This window comes from Mercenaria mercenaria, chromosome 5, assembly GCF_021730395.1.
Source record: "Mercenaria mercenaria strain notata chromosome 5, MADL_Memer_1, whole genome shotgun sequence".
Taxonomy (NCBI): Eukaryota; Metazoa; Mollusca; class Bivalvia; order Venerida; family Veneridae; genus Mercenaria; species Mercenaria mercenaria.
The window spans coordinates 97,282,924-97,303,758 of NC_069365.1; the positions used below are offsets into that span (position 1 = coordinate 97,282,924).

At 33.2% G+C, this 20,835-nt stretch overlaps 1 protein-coding gene across 1 annotated transcript in view; it reads left to right on the forward strand.

The window, feature by feature from the left end:
- The first annotated feature begins 282 nt into the window (after window positions 1-282).
- The window catches only part of LOC123558014 (glutamate receptor-like), a 55,818-nt gene continuing 35,265 nt past the window's right edge, over window positions 283-20,835 (forward strand). The window contains exons 1-2 of the mRNA XM_053544798.1: window positions 283-700; window positions 14,871-15,017. Coding sequence (XP_053400773.1) covers window positions 610-700; window positions 14,871-15,017 — 238 coding nt within the window. The 5' untranslated portion in view covers window positions 283-609. The remainder of the gene's footprint in view (window positions 701-14,870; window positions 15,018-20,835) is intronic.

Below are 20,835 nucleotides of genomic sequence, written 5' to 3' on the forward strand. Positions count from 1 at the left end.
GGTTCTGACTAGTTTCATATTTATTTATGTGAAAGTAGTGCACGATATTAGATGGTAAACACAACTAATGACAAAGAACTAATGGGAATATCGCAAAATAAATATGTGTAAATAATATCGGAGACTTCGGAACACCACTTCAATGATGCTTAGAAGCCTCTCGTATACATAATCCTTGTCAATCCTATTTTAACAGCTATTTTCCTATGGCGTATGAAACGCTTAGACCCTCTATACAGATTTCGATCTGATTCTAATTCGGCATTATACCGTTTCCGCTAGATTCCTATAGAGCGCTGCTAACGGATAAGCAGCTGGGAGACGATAATCGGGAAAAACGTCAGGCCCATGTAATCACGAAGCGGAATTTAAATTACATTTTGAGACCAAATTGAGGACTCTCTTTCGTTTGAATTCAGTGTTATTTGATTAAGAACTCACGAGAACGATATAATCGTTTGGCGCATGCGTGTAGCGATACAATATTTTTGTAAATATCTCCTTACGGAAATGGTAGTTGTGTTTTGTTATGCAAATTTCACGAACTATGGATTTATATTTGGAATTAAATCTAGAATTGTGTTTGTGATTTGATATTTCTACCCGAAAATGGAGAAACTGAAAAGAGTGCGTCTCACTAAAATAGTCTATCTGACACCGATTTTCTTGTATTTTGTGAACTGCACGGAATATCCCATTGGTACGTATGGTTTTAGACATTCTTCTTTTCTTAAGCAATTGAAACCTGCATCAGTATAGGCCGTGTTTTGTCAGAAGAAAATGTCGACATATGTTTATAGATCTGACACACTTTTGATTCAACTTGATATGATACATATTCGCTGGCGCCCTGTGTTGTACATTTGATAAAATAAGGTCCTCTTAATATACTCAAGATGGCGAATCTTATGTGTACATATTGTTCGACAAAATCATTTGTTTTATACATTGTGTGAAGGATTCTTTTATAAAACAAAATGGCTGATAGGTATAAGCAGTAAATGCCCCCAGCATGATACGTTTAATTGATTTTCCTCATTTTTTTTATCGTCCTTTTAAACTTTTGAATTCAACACAGTTTATGTTTAGTAGCTACATTTAATAGACTATGAGCTACTTTAGACTGATTTTCAGCTATTTTAGATTCAAGTTCCACGTGCCTCCTATTTGTCTTGTTTGTGCAACAAGGTTAAATTAGGTCAAATTGAATAATTGCAAATTAGAGTGTTATATTTGAAATATGTAGACACCGTTCGTTATGAAACGATTGCTTATTTCTTAAATTCTAAGTCAAAACATGATTATTTAATTCATGCGAATGCTTCAAACTCTATCCGAGTTGTGAGGAGCAACCAGGTTTGGAAAAGACAAAATTAAATTTACAGTTATTTCCTTATATCATTTAAATTTTGGAGAAAGCCGATTACATGTATTTATAAAAGTTAGTTTGAAGTCGATTATTTATTGAAGTCGGCATGTTGAATTGAATAATTTGTAAAGGTTGACATGTTCGTATAAAAAAACAAGGATAATTATCGAACAGGGAATGACATGTTCCGAAAACGCAGCCTCCCCAAAACGAAACTCAGAGCACGCAGATGTGCCAACACACACACACTCGCATAAAAAGCAAACACGATGACAAAACGAACAAATATAGGAACACAACTGGGCACCGCCTTGGAACGGTCAGTGGCAAAAAACACCACTGGGGAGCTTAAACCGGTTCATGGTGCGCACCCAACCTCACTCTTGGGTCGATTATGTGTTGAAAATAAGTATTTTGTATGTACGACAAAGTCATATACGAGGCAGTCGATAATTAATAAAAGGCAGCATGTCCGGGTAAGTCAGCTTCTTATAAAAATCACAATACAATAGGTTATCGATTATTTATAAAAGTCTTCCGATTTTTTCATAAAAATCAGTATGTACGACGAAGTCGATTCTTTTTAAAAGTCGGCATGTACGAAGAATTTGATTATTAATGAAAGTCGCCATGAAAGAAGACGTCGATAATTTACAAGTCAACATGTAAGAGGAAGTCGTTATTTATAAATATATGCAGGTATGAGAAAGACGGTAATTCATAAATATCTGTACGCGGAAATCGATTATTTATAGAACTCGATCAGTATGTACGACTAAGTTAACGTCGGTATGTACGACTAAGTTAATGTCGGTATGTACGAGGAAGTCAAGATTTACGACTAAGTCGATTGTTTATAAAAGTTATGTTAATTTTACTTAAAATTGTAGACAAGGTATACTAAGGCAACCTTACAGTAACTGCCAATTATAAAACAAACAGTAAAAGCATAATGTGAGGTGTGGAATGGCAAAACAGAGAACAAGAAAATGCATGTTTAAATGTAGAGTGAGAATATGACGTATAATCTTTTTGCATGCAGACATGACATTTTTACATAAATTCAATTTTATCAAACTGGATATTGTTGTGTCTTTGATAAAATTTGAGCGACTTTGTTAGTTTTTTGTTGTTGTTGTTTTTTTTTTCATAAATTGCATTTCGTATTTCTTTCTTTCACTAACAAACCCTACAAATTATGTATAAATGGTACTATTAAATTCTGTAATTGAATTGAGTGTAAATTGTTGCTAAAATGTGTTCATTTTAAACTGGTTATAGCTTAGCATAGGTGAGCTTTATTGATTAATTTTATTGCCAATATTCATTAGAGCTTAAATTTTCTTCACTAGAAACAAGGAGCATGACTTGTAGTCCAACTTGAGTACTATTTACAGTAAGACATTATTAATATGATGCACTTTTTATCTATTCAGAATTCTACCTGTGATATACTTTATACTAATTTTTTGTAATATCAGAATAATTTCTTTACTTTTCCAAACTAGGTAAAAAGAAGATGCATTGATTAACATCTTAAAGTCAAGAAACTATAGAAATTCTTTTGTTTAAAAAAGCACTTGGTTAAGTAAATAGTTTATCAGAGTGAGAATGACGTCACACTTAACTCACACTTAACACTTAACTGGTGAGCTACTTTCAAGAACACTCATTTCCTAAATTTCAAATTTTAAATTCTTTTTCCAGAATGATCCGATTTAAAAAATTATTTCAGCGTTATGTATGTCTAAACAATGGCTTTCATACAAATTGATTTCTGATCAGGCATTATCACACTCTGTACGGTTCCCTTCGGATATGACTTTCCTATGGAGCTGTATTTGGAGCACGTTTTCATATAAAGCTATATAATGATGATCCATATAGAGGTGCTGTATACGAACGCAAGCAAGTGCAAAGTCCGAGTATGACTCCTTATACATGAATTAAAATGCTATAACAGTAATGTTAGAGTATACAAAACACAAATATTTGGCAGATTGTGATTTGGACATAATATTTTATCCCCACCCTCATTTGGGGAATCACCTAGTGAAGGTAGCCCCCTGGGTTTAATTTCTTGTATCTAGTCTGGCTTGATATACATCAGATAAATACTTTATCATACTGTAATAGGCACTCATCTTTTGAATTGTGTGAAAAATGTCACCAAATTTGAAACAGATGATATTAACAAGTTGTACATGAAGGTTATTGTTTTGTATCAACCAGTAATTACAGAGTTATATATAAGTAATAAGCCTTGTATCAGATTTTAGAATCATCTGTGAAATATTTTGGCACAAACTGGTCGTTAACCAGATTTTACACATATACATGTATCTTCAAATGGGAAGAAATGTTGATGTTTTTGTTTTGTAACAAAGATGCAAAGTGGCGACGTCCGTGTCATATGGACAGAGTTCTAGTTTTGTATATGCGGAAGCCCCTATAGAAACAACCTGACCATGTGCTTTCCTAGGAATGATGCGGTTACCGTCTTTGATAGAACTGTCACATTCGCAGTGACGCATTGAAAGTTGACGAGATAAAGTTCAACAACTTGAACTGTCTAACCTTACATTGTCATTCTGTATATATAAACTTTGTCTTAGAGGCAATGTAGTGACACATTGAACATGACCCTAGCCTCTTGGTTATGTTTGGATTGTACCAAGATTGTCCCTTGTACATGACCCCATTTGACCCTGATGCATTGCTCTATATATATTAGGTAATTGGTTTTTGTGATGATTAAGGGGTTTGGAAAAACTTAAAGTTGTCCAAGCCGGATGGATGCCGTAAGAGGACTTGTAAATTAAATCTATCTACAGCCTTGAAACTATCTATCAATCTATCTACAGCCTTGAAACTATCTATGAATCTATCTACAGCCTTGAAACTATCTATCAATCTATCTACAGCCTTGAAACTATCTATGAATCTATCTATATCTACAGCCTTGAAACTATCTATGAATCTATCTACAGCCTTGAAACTATCTATGAATCTATCTACAGCCTTGAAAATATCTATCAATCTATCTACAGCCTTGAAACTATCTATGAATCTATCTACAGCCTTGAAACTATCTATCAATCTATCTACAGCCTTGAAACTATCTATCAATCTATCTACAGCCTTGAAACTAAACTATCTATCAATCTATCTACAGCCTTGAAACTATCTATCAATCTATGATATCCACTGGTAATGAAATCGTTCCAAGTGTAACACCAGTGACAGGAAATTATCTATTTACATGCCGCCAATATGTGAGCCAGCCCTCTTATTTTCTGTAAAATAACGTAGCTTTGAATAGATAACAGCCTTGACGCTTAAGTAAAATGTGGAAGGGACTCAACATGCACTACGGTGTCCCGTTAGCACCATCTTTGCTGTGTGTTGGTAAACGTATCGTGTTATCTCAATTTTGCATTATCGTGCCCTCACGCCTTCGATTTGTCTTCATATCGCAATCTAGCCTCAAGATCGAAGGTACGAATATACAACGCCTTTGCATCGTATTTTCGCCCGTTGTTCATAGTTAAAAATTGCTTCAAGAATTCTATTTAACATAGAGAGGATTACAAATTCAGATCTGCAATTTCGAGCCGCGCAGTAAACATTTCATAGTAAAGGCCTTTTATGAAAATAGGGGAAAAAACTCGCAAAGAATTGATTTTTGGTGTAAGCATTCTAAAAGACGTATGTAACAACATACTAAAAGTATAGAAAAGTATCATGGTGCAAAATGCATTTTTTGGAGTAAAACGTTAAAAAATATAATTGAAACTATGAATTTCTGGAATCGACCCATAATAATTTCATTGTTTTCATTAAGAAAGCGAAATTTTGCATGTTAGTAGAGAATTATAACACAAAAAAATTTAAGCTCAAGATTATTTAAAAAAAACCAAGATGGCCGCCAAAATCCAAGATGGCCGCCATTAAATTTTCATTATACAGGAAAACCGTTTAAGTATTTCAAAAACTTCAAATAGTGTGAAAGATGACCAGCATCATAGAACATACATACATTTTATTTCAAAACGCACAAACTTCAGTCTTAAACAAATTCAAGATGGCTTCCCGATTCCAAAATGGCCGCCACAAGATCATTTAGGAATACATACACTGAATAGGAAAATTGCTCTAAAATGGTTTGACTGAAAATATTTTTCTTGCATCAAACATGATCCCCGGTTTTCTTCTGATTTTTATTCAGGACTGAGGATATTCTTCAAGAAAATGTAAGTTACAGACACTTAAAATAGGTCCAGATGTGTTCTGCAGCCATTGGAAATATGACAATTTTATCTAGAATAGAGAAGAACAGCTATTTAGTGTGCTGTAACATACAAGGGCATATTGGTAAAAAATGAAATCTGGCCACATGGGAATGGTTTTCTTTGACTAGAATGGATAGAAAATGACAAAATCATTGCAATTTTGCGTTAAATATTGATACAACACAAACAATATCACATTTTTAATGTTTTGGTTGTACAGTATTGTTTCTCAAAAACTGCACATTGGTATCCTAAATATTACTGATTTTTAGTAGTCAGAGGTACAACCAACATATTTAATAGTTACTGCTTAAATGTGTAATTTGTATACAGATCCGGGTAGAAAATTACAGAACAGGGCAAAGTAGGCTACAGTTATGAAAACTGATTGAAAATTATGTTGTTACAGCTATTTTTGCCAAAATTTGACGAGTTGTCATACGTTACTGAAATTACCATAAAACCTTAGACCCTGTTGGTATCAGACTATAACCTTGTGTTTTTACATGCATCTGGGTTGTTTGTACATTTCAAATGAAACTTGCACAATGTTAGAGAAACAAGTTTATCTTATAAGCATAAAGACACTAAATAGGCAAATAGCGCAATTCTTCGCATAATGGCGGATTCATATAGTCCTCGATTTTATTTTTTGCTCTGTAGAACTATTTTCCTTATTTTCTTTTCAATTCTTGCTGAAATCACATGACAAATCTATGCTTGACATGTTGGTAGCATTTTCATAATGAAATGATAACACTACAGTACTTGTCATATATACTAGAACATACACCACCCTCTACAATTTAAGGGTCTCATTCTTTAGCTGATTTAAAAATTTGCAGTTTAAAAAATGTGTGTTTGACTGAAAATATTTTTTTCTGCATTAAACATGACTCATGCTTTTTCTTTTTCTTTATATTTAGTATTTGACAATATTCTGCAAAACAATGTGAGTTATAAAAATTTAAAATAGGTCCTGATGTGTGCCACAGTCATTGAAAATATATGAATTTTGTAAAGAATAAAGAAGAACGGCTATGAAGTGCGTTATAACCTTTACCAAGAACATAAATTGATAACATTTTACAAAAAATATGCTTTGCAAAAGCAAAGAAACCTATATCATAACAACACTTCCACGTAGCATATATATATCAATACTATGTATGTCAAATTAGAGTTATATGACCCAGGAGAGTGCCTATGCCTTTAGTATCTTAAACATTGTAATGGGTCCAGTCACTAAGGTGACAATGTCTCAGACTAACTGACAAACTATGTAGAATGTCCTTTGTTAAAACACGTAGAGCTAGTGAAACCATATACCTCATATATATTTTTTTCTCTGACTATCTCGCCTAAATGTTTTGTGTTCCAATATTTCATAAATAATTGCAGTTATCAGTTATCAGGGATATAAACTAGCTATTTTTATTTAGGGACCCAGACTGTCAAAAATAAATATTTAACATTAGGTATATAGGCATTTTCTCAAACAATTTAGGGCCCAGCCCAAAATCTATATAGCCATGGGCTACTGGGCCCCTGCTAATTTGTATCCCTGGTTATGAGCTAGATAATTTCAGGGATCAGGCAAAAATCACTCAATGTTTCAAACTAACAACCTTCAACTAATGATAATCAGCTCAAACTTCTATAGGCTGGGGATGCTATATTTGACAGGTCTTTTTGTTGAAGTTCCCGTCAGACAATGGCTTTGAATTGACAACATACAAAAATAGAAAAAGAGGAAACTCCACAGGTTGCTCAACACAACAAACACGAAAATGTTGCAGGCTCGGTTTGATTGAGCCTGTTCATGGACGGTAGTGGAAATGCATGCTACCGTCCACGCCCTCTAGCCCCGGGTTGAGCAGATTTCAACATATACACATGCTAAAAGTACAAAAAATAATTCAGAGACATCCACAGATGTGTTTTCACATAGATGTTCAGCCGATGTTCTCTTACTTGAAGTTGCAACTCAGTATGATTGCCCTGACTCTTGGATGCTCAGTGTTTATATCATGCTATAACATATAGCATTAAACCACCATATTGGTATGAATGTTGAACCCCGTCTGTGAGCTGGAACTCTCTTACTGACTCAGAAGATTACCAAACCAAACGTCTCTGTCTCAACTTTCCAATGCTCAGCCTGTATTTGCTATCGTCTATCCCGTAAAGGTTTAATTTCTATGTGCTGGCCCTAAAGCTTGACACCTAGTTACAATACTGCAACTATTTTTTAAGTCTCAAATCTTTTTTTATGTAATTTATCTGCCATTTCAGCGTAGCTGTAATAGCTCATTTAAGGTACTTGGATAAATTATAAGTTGAATCCTCAATCGCTGGATAGAAAATGACTTCACTGTAATCTGTCTTATTAACTTACCTAGCAGAGGTGTATTTTAATTGCAGCTATAACTTGTTTCTGATAGGTCCAAATTCTAACATATTTTACAACAAGAACATGAATACTTGCTCTAATAAATAGTTGGTTCCCTTTTACTATTGTATATAACATCATGTGTGATGATGAAATCAAGTTATCACTGTAATTAACCACATACAATACACTAAGTAGCTGTTCTTCTTTATTCTATATAAAATTGCACGTATTTACAATGGCCGCAGAACACACCAGGACCAATTGAAAATGTAAAATGTCTGTAACTTACATTTTCTTAAAGAATATTGTCAGTTCTGAATAAAGATATATAAAAAGCTGGGGTCATGTTTGATGCGGGAAAATATTTTCAGTCAAATGATCGAGACTCCAGATTGTAGAGGTGGTGTATGATCTAAGTAAACATGGCAAATTCTGTAATGTTATTATTTCATTATAAAAAGGCTACCTACAGATCAAGCATAGATCTGTCATGTGATTTCAGCAAGAATTGAAAAGAAAATAACGAAACAAAACCTGAGGACTATTTGACTATCATCTATTTCGCGCCATTTTTCTATTTAGTGAAAACAGAACTGTAAACAATTTCAATGTAATTTTTCCCAAAAACATGATTATCATATGGAAATGATCCTACTAAGAAAAGATGGGAAATGATCCTACTAAGAAAACAAATACTTGTACTCATATATGTTTTGTTAATAAATAAGGAAGTTATCGCTGCTTAACGACAATTTCTACTGCTGAATGACTCAAAAATTGTGTCTGTATACTTCACTATTGCCCCGTATTGAATCTTCTGGCAGTATGTTTTCCATCTTAAGCTGCATATAACAATTATCAACTTACTGTATGTAAAAGCAATGATATGAGACAATTTGACATAAAATCAATGATAATTCTGGTTTAAATGTCGTTTTTTATGGCGGCCATATTGGATTTAGGACGCCATCTTGCTTTTTTAAAAATTTCTAATTAATCTACGTTTTGTACAATATAGTAATCTAATGTTGTGCCAAATTTGGATCTCTTAAGATACATAATTCTGTTGCTATGGGTTGATTCCAGAAATCCACAGTTTCATTTATTTTTTTAACATTTTTACCCCAAAATAGACATTTTGCATCATGATACTTTCCTATACTTTTAATATGTTGTTACATACATCCTGTAAAATACTTACACAAAAAATCAATTCTTTGCGAGTTTTTTCTTTTATTTGGCATTTCGGCCATAAATGGCCTTTACTATTCAGTGGGAAAAGAAACGTTCGACTTTCTGTAGGAAAAAGAATGTCGAGCTGGAATGCAGCGTTCAATACTTTGTAGCGAAAACTGAATTTCAAGCTCCGATGCTCTGTCTTCGACATTCAACTCAACAAAATAGTACACAAATATAGAGCTGGAATTTCAAGCTTTGAAATAGAAATACCATGCATTAGCTTTACACAGAAAAACACTATTGTACAACTGGAATGGCAAGCTCGGCAGTCGGCATTCGAATAACGAAATACGAAGGCTGCGTTAGAATAACGAACACGCCATTGGCATTCAACTGTACATAAAATTTGAGCTCTGCGTTTATTTATTACTATGACATGTTAAAAACTGATTACCAAGCACGGCATTCCAGCTCTTTATCTTTTTGTTTAGCTGTATAAAATTGGATGCTGACGGCCGAGCTCGGTACTCTTTTCTCATTACATAAAATGTGAATGTCAGTAGCCAGTCCCAGCGCCAATTCAGACATTACTGAGAGCTGAATGAGGATCCGGATCATTCTATATTTCAAGTCGTTTTTAGAAATGATCACAATATCTGAATTAAATTAGCATCTACGTGATCTTTGTGTCATCAGAGAAAAAGGAGCTATATGCTAAAAAAGAGCTGCAGGTGTTCCGTGTATAGCTCCAACATTAGCAAAGGGAGTTATATACAGAGACTGTAGACCTATACACTTACACGTGCTCCGAATACAGCTCCCAGGGGAGCAATATACGGAGGGAGCCATCTTTATTTAATGCACTTGTCATAACAATATTAAACCATTTATTTTGCTTACAGGGTTTGGTTAAGATCCTGTATATCAATGTAAAATGCCAGTTGACTCAACTGCACATGTGACTTCTTTTTAAAAAAAACAGTTTTACCGTCTGGAAATAAACACAAATTAGTGACGTAATTATGTCCTATCACTTAATTCAAGAGTATGAATAGTTTTCCTTGATATAATTTTTGAGGGGAACACATTATATGTGACATGTACTATTTTGATTATATCATAATAAATATTAAATATATACTATACCCATCTTTCACTACAATAGTTGGTCAATTAAAAATAATTTTAAATGTAGACATTCTGTATCAAATATATTTATCTTGGCTAGAAATGAAAAAATGCCCGTGTAGATCTTTATTTACTATTTAGATTACGTTGTACCAGTCATTTGTTAGAAATTGCTAGTTTGTCATGGTAGTAAAAATTCACACCGTGGGTAGATGTACATTGTCACGGGAGTACTATCTTTAACCTTACACAAATACTGTCCACCACACAAACATGTTTATTTTATGTTTACATAGACTGTGGAGTAATTGTTCATGTTTTTCAAATTTTAAATTTAGGCATTACAGAACTTGAATATTCAGATGCTGTATGCTCTTCACAGTTTATCAAGTTGGTCCTGTACTCTATACTTGTACAGTGACAACAGATTAAATAGAACAATCAAACACGTTTGTTGAAAACAAAATTAAAATTAGCACAAAAGAACCCAGAAAATTTCTATATCAAAAGTCAAAATGTAGCCTTTTCAAGTACACAGTATTAGCCCAAGTTGAAAAGTTTGAAGCAAATTCAAAGCATGAATAATTAAGCGTTTACATGTCAGGCCATGCCAGGGGGTGGGGGTGGGGGTTGTTTCAGGGTAAAACATGGCGACTGTCAGCCGAAAACGCTTTAAATGTTTGGATCTGTGGTAACGTTCAAAATCATTTTCTTGAATAATTTGTTTCCCTTTCCCTTGAAAAGCCTTTAATGAAAATGTCTGTAATGGCATTTGTAATTGTAGCTCAGAAAAGTAGCAATGCTTTAGAGTCAACAGAAAAAATAGCATCTCAAAGATTTTGTCTATACATAGCGTGAAAAAATAGGCAAAGAAAATATAAATGACTGAAGTATGATATTTTACAAAAAGCATAGTAAAACTGAAAATAACGCAAAGACATAAATAAATACACTTTTTAAACTATGTTAACTTAACTGTTAACCTTAAAAACATTCCTAAATAGTTTAAGGGTAAAAAGATGTTTGCTTGACTAAAATATACAACTATAAAATACTACTGGCGGAGTGGTTAGCAGGTTGGATTCCTGGTTGCGGCAGATATCCCGACTGTCAGTGCTGGGTAATTTACTTTAATTGGTACTTTTTCCAACAGTATCGGTCTAGACTGGATGCCGGGGAGGTATATATGACGGCTGTCGTGGGCTCGGCTGGAAATAAGTTGTTCCATTCATTCCAGGTGGGGACTTTCGTCGACTACCGACGTTGAACAAAAAACTTTACCTTTACCTTTAATATATTTAAACAACACATTTGCGTTTTAAATATGCACGTATCAATAAAAATTTACAAAATGTCATAAATTATTCATTATTCGACCACTTATAAAATAAGAAAATGTTGTGTATGAAGCAAATATAAGATCAATACACGCTAAAGAAATCATCAGAGAACCAACTGGGTGATATAATACAGAAAGAGCCCAGACATAGACTACACAATATCTACATCTGATTCCTTCATTTAGGGTGAATAATTTTATTGAGATGTGAAAGTTTGGTTTTTAGCAAGAAACTTGAAATTTCTTGAAAAGCTGGCATGTCTTGCAAAGTTGACATGCCCGTGAAGCTTGGAAAGTTGACATGTTTCGAAACTTGGCATGACTTGGAAAGTTGACAGGGTTTTGAAAGTTGACAGGTCTTGAGAAGAATGACTGGTTGAATTTGCGTTTTACTTTCAATTAGTTTAAGGAAAAATCAGAGCTAGGAACTATAAGGTAACGTTTGAACAAAGCAACGTAAAACGGGAGTGATCCTTGAGTCCATATACTTGAATTACGAACCTGCTTTCTTGGGTTGTCAAAACCTCCATATATTGCAATGCATTCGAATTCCTTGTTTGATGTTGTGCTAGTGATTTGCCAAACAGCGACCTCAATGTTCAATATACTTTTTGTGTTCTCCCAAGTTGTTAAGCATAAAGTGTCCAACATAAATTGATAAACTTTCATTTTCACACCAACAGACTTGGGATATTTATAGCTGTACTATCATTGCGCTAGTTTTAGCACGCTTCCATTAAAGTTCCAGATAGCTAAATTACTAAGTGTTTGCCTTATTTTGTTAAGACATGTAGAGTTTTGTCAATACTCGATTCCCTTTTATTCAATAATGTTTTGGAGTGGCTGGTGTCAGTAGTTATTTAGAAGGAGGAGCTCGAGTACACCATTTATCACTGATATTTCCAGGGGGAAAACCTTATCGATCTAAGACGTGAAATTCTTATACTCTGTCCAATTGCTCTATTTGTGTCTAATGATTTTCTTATTTGCCGTTATTGTTAGGGAGAGGGTTCTCAGTTTTCGAATGATTTTATCCATACAGAATATTTGTGCTGTTATAAAACAAGTCTATATTCTCGATTAGTCGGACACATTATTTATTGTTTCCTGTTAAAAACTATACATTAAGCACTGTAATTCGTATTTGAAAATAATAAATACATTCATTGTGATCTGAATAAATAACAGAACACTCCATACTATGCATTTTAAAAGCTTGTAAAACGGCCCTTTTTAAAACCAAACTTTGGTCAAAGGTAATAAAAATATAAATGTTGCATTTATTTTCAGAATGTCATTGAATATACCGGTAATATCAGTAATTGAATCTGATCATGACGCAGACGAACATGTCGACGGTGAAACCAAAACTACAGTGATTCCTTTAAAAAGAAAGACTATAATATTTATAGATTAAAATAACTTAACAAGTATTTAAAAAATCATGTACAATTCAGTGTTAGAATTGATGTGATATACATGTAACTCAAAATGTTCACTATTCCATATGCCATGACATTGACCTATGATATTGTTTATTCAGATTAAGACTGTTCCATCAACTTTAACAGTGATATCATCAGATGTCTTAAATAAACACTACATGTCAAATTATTATGAAAACAGTCTAACTTTTGTTTTGCGGGATCATTGAGTATAAAATCAAATGTAAGCAGTAGCTATCAGAAAACTCGTATATGCATTCTGAATGCATTCTGCCAATATCTGGATGTAAGACATTAACGAATAATAAAAATCATAAACAAAGAGACAAACAAGGTAATGAAACGTGATGTAATTTGATAACTACAGTAATACTGCTGCAAGTTATATTTTAAAAGCTATCCACACATCTATCACTATTATTTATTTTATTTAACTGCGAGTTTTAAGTCAATAATAAGAACAAACAATTGAAAAAAAATACAGTGAAAGAGGGTGGGGGAATAGATTGAGTTATGTTCCTTGCATATGAAGTTTACTACAATAATATATTAATATAATTGAAATGTAAAGAATTAAATGTGAAAAAAGAGGCAAATCAATAATGATCTAAGATTATTTATGGTATCAGTGAGAAAAAGAGCGAAGGACATGAATCGTTACTAAATACGACATTTTAAGAATGACATCTTCTAGCCGAATAATTGATCGATACAACATTTTTTTATGTAGCTTAAAAAGTCTTCTAATGCGATTTACTTTCTCGCACATTTGAGATCATGTTGTTCTCTGCCTGCTTAAATATGCATGTTCTGACTTAAAACCTTGACTAATTTAATCATGTAAATCGGTTCGAAGGAATTCTATTTCACCATCGATTTTAAGGAACTAATTTCATCTTGAGAGATACAATAAAGCATTATATTTTGAAGAAATGTTGGGGAATGTTGTTCTTTTCAGTAAGAGGATAACATGAACATGCTACGTAGTAATTTGCAAACTTTGTTTACAAATGTTCTGGGGGTCGCTCAAAAGCTGTAAAGAGTTTATCTTTATTTTTGTCACAAAGCGACGGTAAATAAAATTTACCTTTACCTGCACCTTTTGATTCAAAATGTACAACTACAGTTTGTTGAGTCCATGCTGTTTGAAAACAATATTGTATGTATTGGTGGCTAAACTATATATTTCTGTACTTTACAGATGCATACTAGTAACTTAAAATTTAAAAGCACTGTTTGCATTTGTATTATTATATGCACAATATAGAGTGTGAATTCCTTTTACTAACCAAAGTCTAATAACAAATATTCTCCCAGTCCCACTGACAAATGATCGGTGTCTTTGGCTTAGTAAAAGGAAAAACAAGAATATTGTGTAAAGGGTATAAGGTTAAGGAATAGATTTGATAACGACATACTGGATTTTTTGGGTTTGGTGTTATGGCTTAATTTTAACAATTAATTATTAAAAGAAGCCATAACATTATTGTCATGTGATTTCAGGAAGATAGATTTCTATATCACAGAGAGTATACAACATAAGCTATTAGTTACTTACGACTAAACAATGGTAAAATAGTGATTCCGGTTTATTCTAGACATAGTAGTCCTGGAACAAAATGGAACTCATTTTAGTATATATGTTTGATCTACTTAGTAGTCATATATGATTGCTTTCAATTCATGTATTAAGATTTAATAGGTATTTTTTTCCTTTTTTCAGGTGCAATATTTGAAAGAAACTCAGACGATTTAAAATTCGCTTTTGAGAAGCAAATAGACTTTTTAAGGAATCAACCAGATGCCATAAATATTCGACCAGAAATACAAATTTTAGACTCCACAGACAGTTTTGCCGTTAGTAACGCAAGTAAGTAATGATGTCTCTCTAATAATGGGAAATATATATTGAATATGTGCTGTTTGTCTGCCTGTCCATCTGTCACAACAGTCTGTTCGGACTACCTCCCTTAAACTAATCGTGGGAATTCAACCAAACTTTGTAGAAGACCATTTCAAGTTGACTGATTTTCGACGGAGTTATTGCCTCTTCATTGTCAATTTTGATCAAGCTAAATCGGAATTTGAATAGAACATTATAGGATTGATAAGCACCAAGCCTAAATGCGCATATTTTGATTGAATTTTATGAGCTGGATTTATAAACCTTTGAAAACTTTAGAATGTGTATATCTATAACATCTTGTGTAAGAGATCGGGGTAGTAATTCTAGAGTTATGTGTCCTTGATCATCTCGCTATCTTCATGCTTGAACACTTTAATTTCTTAACCAATCCAATTTACAAATAAATTAAATATAAATCTATATACTTGCGATCTTACCGTGCTGATCAGTCCATACGAACATATATTCATTACAAAACACATCTCGGTCAGCTGTTTTGACACCCATAGACAACATACTTTTTCAGAGTTTGTTAAGTAACGAAAACCATCTCTCTGCTGCGTCTTCGTCATTTTTTACGGTGAAAAATTTAAGATAATTGATCGCTAGAAAAACTCAAGTTATACTTTATAAAGTATCAAGATCCCAACAGATTTCAACTGAAGCTCTAGAGTAGAATATATGCTATGTTGATCTACTCAAATTTTAGAGCAAATTATTAGACGATTCATTGTAAAAACCGCCGTTCCTCACCATTCTGTAGATGAAAAATAAATTTAGCTGTTCTTAACTCAAGATATGAAGTTTTTTTTCTGATGTCATGAAATGAAATACTTGAATCTCGGGCAAGGGTATAATATAACCCTAACCGGTAAGCCGTTCATTAAGTGTACACTGTTTTATGTCTTCATTTTGATAGATATTTCACACCAATGTTCGCATGAAGCAGGTATTTGAATGTACTGGGCTATGGCCCTTAGATTAATAATAACGTAATTCCTACAAATGTTTCTTTTCTTCTTGTTTGTTTGTTTCGTTTTTTTGTTGTTGTTTTTTTTAAAGAGGAGCTATAATTCATATACATTTTGTATACACCGAGGTTTTAATTTAGTTCCGCGTGGAGTTATCACACTTATTAGACACGTTTTACATCAAGAATGACATTATGGATAAACACACCAAAATGTTATTTTGCACGATATACAATATTGAAATTTACGACTAAGGGACAAGCCTTAATATTCCATCTCTAGATTGTGTATTAAATTACTATCTAATTGCTTTTAAATGACTAACTAATTGTATTTGTAGTTTCATATTTCGTTGGATTTTGTTCTCATGGAAGTGCACGTAAATAGAAAATACAGTATGTAAACTGATCAGTAAATGCAAATTTGAAACGTTATAATTCTTTCAAAACGACGACAATTCAATTAGGAAATGCAATTAAGGGTGAACAGTCTCTTATTTAATAAAGGCATCAGCATTAAGTTGAGAATGTTAGATCAATTTTGCTTCGAAAGTAGCTTCGGCATAATGTGTAATCTGTTTGATTTTGTTCCATTACAAACACGTAAAGCCAGAACCAATCCGTCCCCAACTAAGCATTTAAAGGTACACTGTCACTTTTGCTTTCATTGTATGTATATCACTGCAATAATCGTATTATGTGTAAATGTCTTCTATATAAAATAAAATTAAATCAAATTAAACCTCTCTAGCGGCGGCAGGTATCATCGAGAGTGTTGCAGAAGTTTGTTCACAATCAATCTAAACTAAATTAGAACATATAGATACGCAGAGCGGATGTAGTTATGTACGGTTTGGGGTCTAACCAATTTACCATAGTGTTAGATACAGCGTCATCGTGTTCATACATTCTGTATGTCCGTAACTGTACATGAAAAGTAGAAACAATTCATGTTTTAGTCAGCATGTATGAAAAATGTGTATAAACTTACCGGGTATTCTTAAACACGAAGCCTTAATGATTTCATTGATTTTCGAGCATTCTGATTTATGATTAGACATTGAACAGGAATACGGCTCTTGAACTGGCCAGGTACCCTATATCTAGTATGTATGCATTTTCATAAACTTCATGTCTTTGTTACAAGTTGCAAAAAGCTGTTTTGGTGCTACTGCAACACAGCTCGCTTGACAATAGTGCTTCCTTAAATTGAATCTGGAGCCATTGAGATTGAAAACATTTTATCGTCCAGACGAAATTCTAAAAGGTTCATAATTGTAAGACACATTTATTGCTCGCTAAGAGGTTTTTCTGATTAGTTTTAATACGACATTTGTTGCAGATCCATTTTGGAAATTTTTTGCCTCATTATAAAAGTGTGTAGATTATCATTTGCAAGGAAAGTAGAACCTTTAATGACTTTATAAGGGTAAAAAAGAGAGAGCAGTAGAGTGTAATGTCATATAAAATACATTCTATTAGATAAGAGACTAGCTGGAATAGAGCACACCAGTGATAATGTTTCACAATATAATAAGAGATGAAATAATAAGCTGATGTCACGACTTTATGTATTCTTGCGGCGTTGGCGTATATCCGCGGTATCTTTGGGCGTTTATAAATTGCACGTTGCGTTGAAATCTCTACAAATCGAAGTAGGCTTCACGTGTTCTTCTAATTCCATGCCAGTTGTATGTAAGAATAGTTAAATGAGTTGCACAAAAAGCAATTATGTAATGGTATGATAAACTGTATTAGTTTAACAATATGTAGTTATTTAATGACTTCCCGGTCAATTATCGAAACTATATGACCTATTATTACATCACATTAGAAATAAGTTTCTTTTTTCACATTAAACTATTGGTCATTGGTCCTTTGGACTTTTGATTTTATACTATGGTTTGGCGATTTGTACAATATAATGTAGGGTTTTCTCAATTTGCTTGTATTTTAATGCAGAGCAACCCAGGTAAAGTGTATATGTCTTTAATGTACTGGAATTCGTTGGAATTTTTATAGAAACTTTTCTTGATGAATCCTTGGTATGATAAAATAAATATTCAAACACGGCCTATTTGGTTTCCTATTAAACAAAGAAGGCTGAACTTTATTATCATCCAACAATTCATTTTTTCTGACGTCATTAGTAAAAATCAGTTACGTCAGATCGTCAAACGACATAGCGGCCAGCTAAAAGAAACCAACAGAAAACAGGCAAATATTTGATGGATGTCGTCAAGGATATACATTTGTATATAATAATTCTTGACAATGTGTGTTAGAATCGAAATTATATATCTCAAACAGTAATTTGCTCTTTAATAAAATTGTTTTGTTTTGTTTTGTTTTTTGTCGTTTAGATACTTGTTATTATAGATCTTTTACTCGGGCTGCGTCCTCGTGATGTAATTCTTTGGCATCTAAATTCCAAACTGCTGTTCCCAGGACAGTAATATTGTCAATACTTGTCTTCGTCTCGGTTTACAGTATTATCCTCATGTAGATAATACTTCAGTCACGCTCAGAGCTATGTTATGTTTATATACTGTCAAAGAACTTTTAATATTTTTTGACATTGTTTTGGTATAATAAAACTAATGTCGAACTACTTATCATGAGGGAGGGGGGCTGAGAGAGACAGAGAGAGGGAGTGATCTCCTCAAGTTGATGATATTTACTGTGCCACTTCATTCAATATTTATATAATGTAAACTGTTCTCTTAATTGATATCACTAACTGCCTCCGTGTCCACACTACTCGTGTTTTAATGGTATTTGGAAATCCTGTACAATTGGTATCTAATTTACTACTAGTTAGTTGAAAGCACTTCTCCAGCACTAATGGAGCTGTGTCTTATTGCAAGATTATCGTGCAGAAAGAGTACATAATTTTATTTTATTTTGCAGTTTTCAGACTTTTTTCATTTTGAATATGTAATTAATGAAGACATTGTGACCATGTTGTGAAAACATGCATTCTATACAAAATATTTTGTAAGTTTACTGAAACAAACAAATGTCCTCTTTAACTTTGAGTAGCAAAGAATAAGAAATATTAGTAATGAGAATTATTAGTAATGAGCTATTTATCCAAAAAGCACTGCATTTGAGAGCAATGTGCAAACCAACCTTATCCCACATGTAATACATCTTGCTTATCTTGAAAGCGAGAGACTTGGATGTAGACTTAAAACAAGATTTACGTCAGACATCTGTTAGTCTCTTGACAGTACTGTAGGAATATCCGTTGTCATAGACACCCCACAGGGACCACAAATTACATGTTTGTGGATAGGTCGATAGAAATCTTCAAGACTTTTATATCACATATTTACAACAAAACAGTTCTCTTGGGAACTTCATATGTCATTTGCTAGCATTTCTCTGTAACAATGTCTTCAAGACTTTAGCTCGATCAATATCCCGTAGTTTTCCCGCCTTGTATATGATTTACCGACTGCCAGTATGACATATTTGATTAACAAAGCGGGAACTGTTATAAATGAATGTTGTTGCTGAACTCATATAAAGAATTGAAATCATAGCAAAACCAGTGCACTGTAATCATGTACAGTATGCAGTAAGTGTATCACAGGGCTAGTGTTCGACTCTCGTATTCTTGATGAATAGATGTTTGTGTCTGCTGGTTTTGTCATGTTTATATATTTTGTTCAGATACCTATTATCTATATACCATTCACATGATGTTTTCTGGTCTTGTTTTGGGGACGCTGAGTTACTGGAGAGTAGCTATTCCTATTTTGTTTTACCGTTTCTCTTTAGAACACTCTTTAATCTTTTGGTGCGTCCCTCCTAACACTTTCGTACACTTGACTTCATATCAGTTTCCATTGTATAGACTTGATATTTGTTTAAAACTGATTTTTAAAGTAACATACACAATTCGAAGCAAACAAACATTGAAATTAAACGATATGTACAGGAATAGATAATTTTGTCAAAATGATGCATTTATTTTTTCCGATATATAATTGATTCTATATAACATAACATACTGTAAATTAATTCACAGCTACCTGATGAGCATTAAAATCATAAAAACTTTGTATATCATGTGCTGCCACCTTTGTTTTCTTGCTATGAGTATGAAATGTATGTATTTCTTTTTAAATCCTATTATTGCTAAATTTCTAGTATATTTATAAAAGGTTTGAATAAATGATTTAGATCGAAGGAAGTCATATTGAATCCATTTTGTTCGGTTAACCCCTCTTGTTGTATATAATCTTGAATGATGGGTACAATATGCGATTGATTCCGAATGTCTGATAGTCCAAGTGACATGTTTAGCAACTTCTTCTTACCAGTGCCAAATTACTGAGACGTCATTGTCATTTCTATGGCAACAGTAATAAAAACAATTTATGAAATCGATATACTGACAGAAAAGACAACAAGAAGTTCGCTGTTCCATGTAAAAACTCCATTTTATGTGTTACTTTCCCATTTGTCTGCCTCCCGTATCTTTATCTGATGTATTCATGAACGCCTGCATGATTTACTGTCTACAGACAACAAAATTATCATTGAAAGAAATAAAAGTGTTATTTGTCGTGGTTGGTCTTGCAGAGTAAACGTTCTGAAAATTAAGAGCGTTCTGTATATTTCCATTACTAATTCAATGAATGATTATGTATGTTTAACGTTTCCTATATACACATGGTGTTTTTGCTAAGGTTTAATTATTAATCAAGTAAAATAATAATATTTTCTTTTTGTTTCATCCGGATAGTTTAGATCACATTGTAGCATAAAGATAGAGCGTCCACTTCGCGGGTTGGAGGTCGT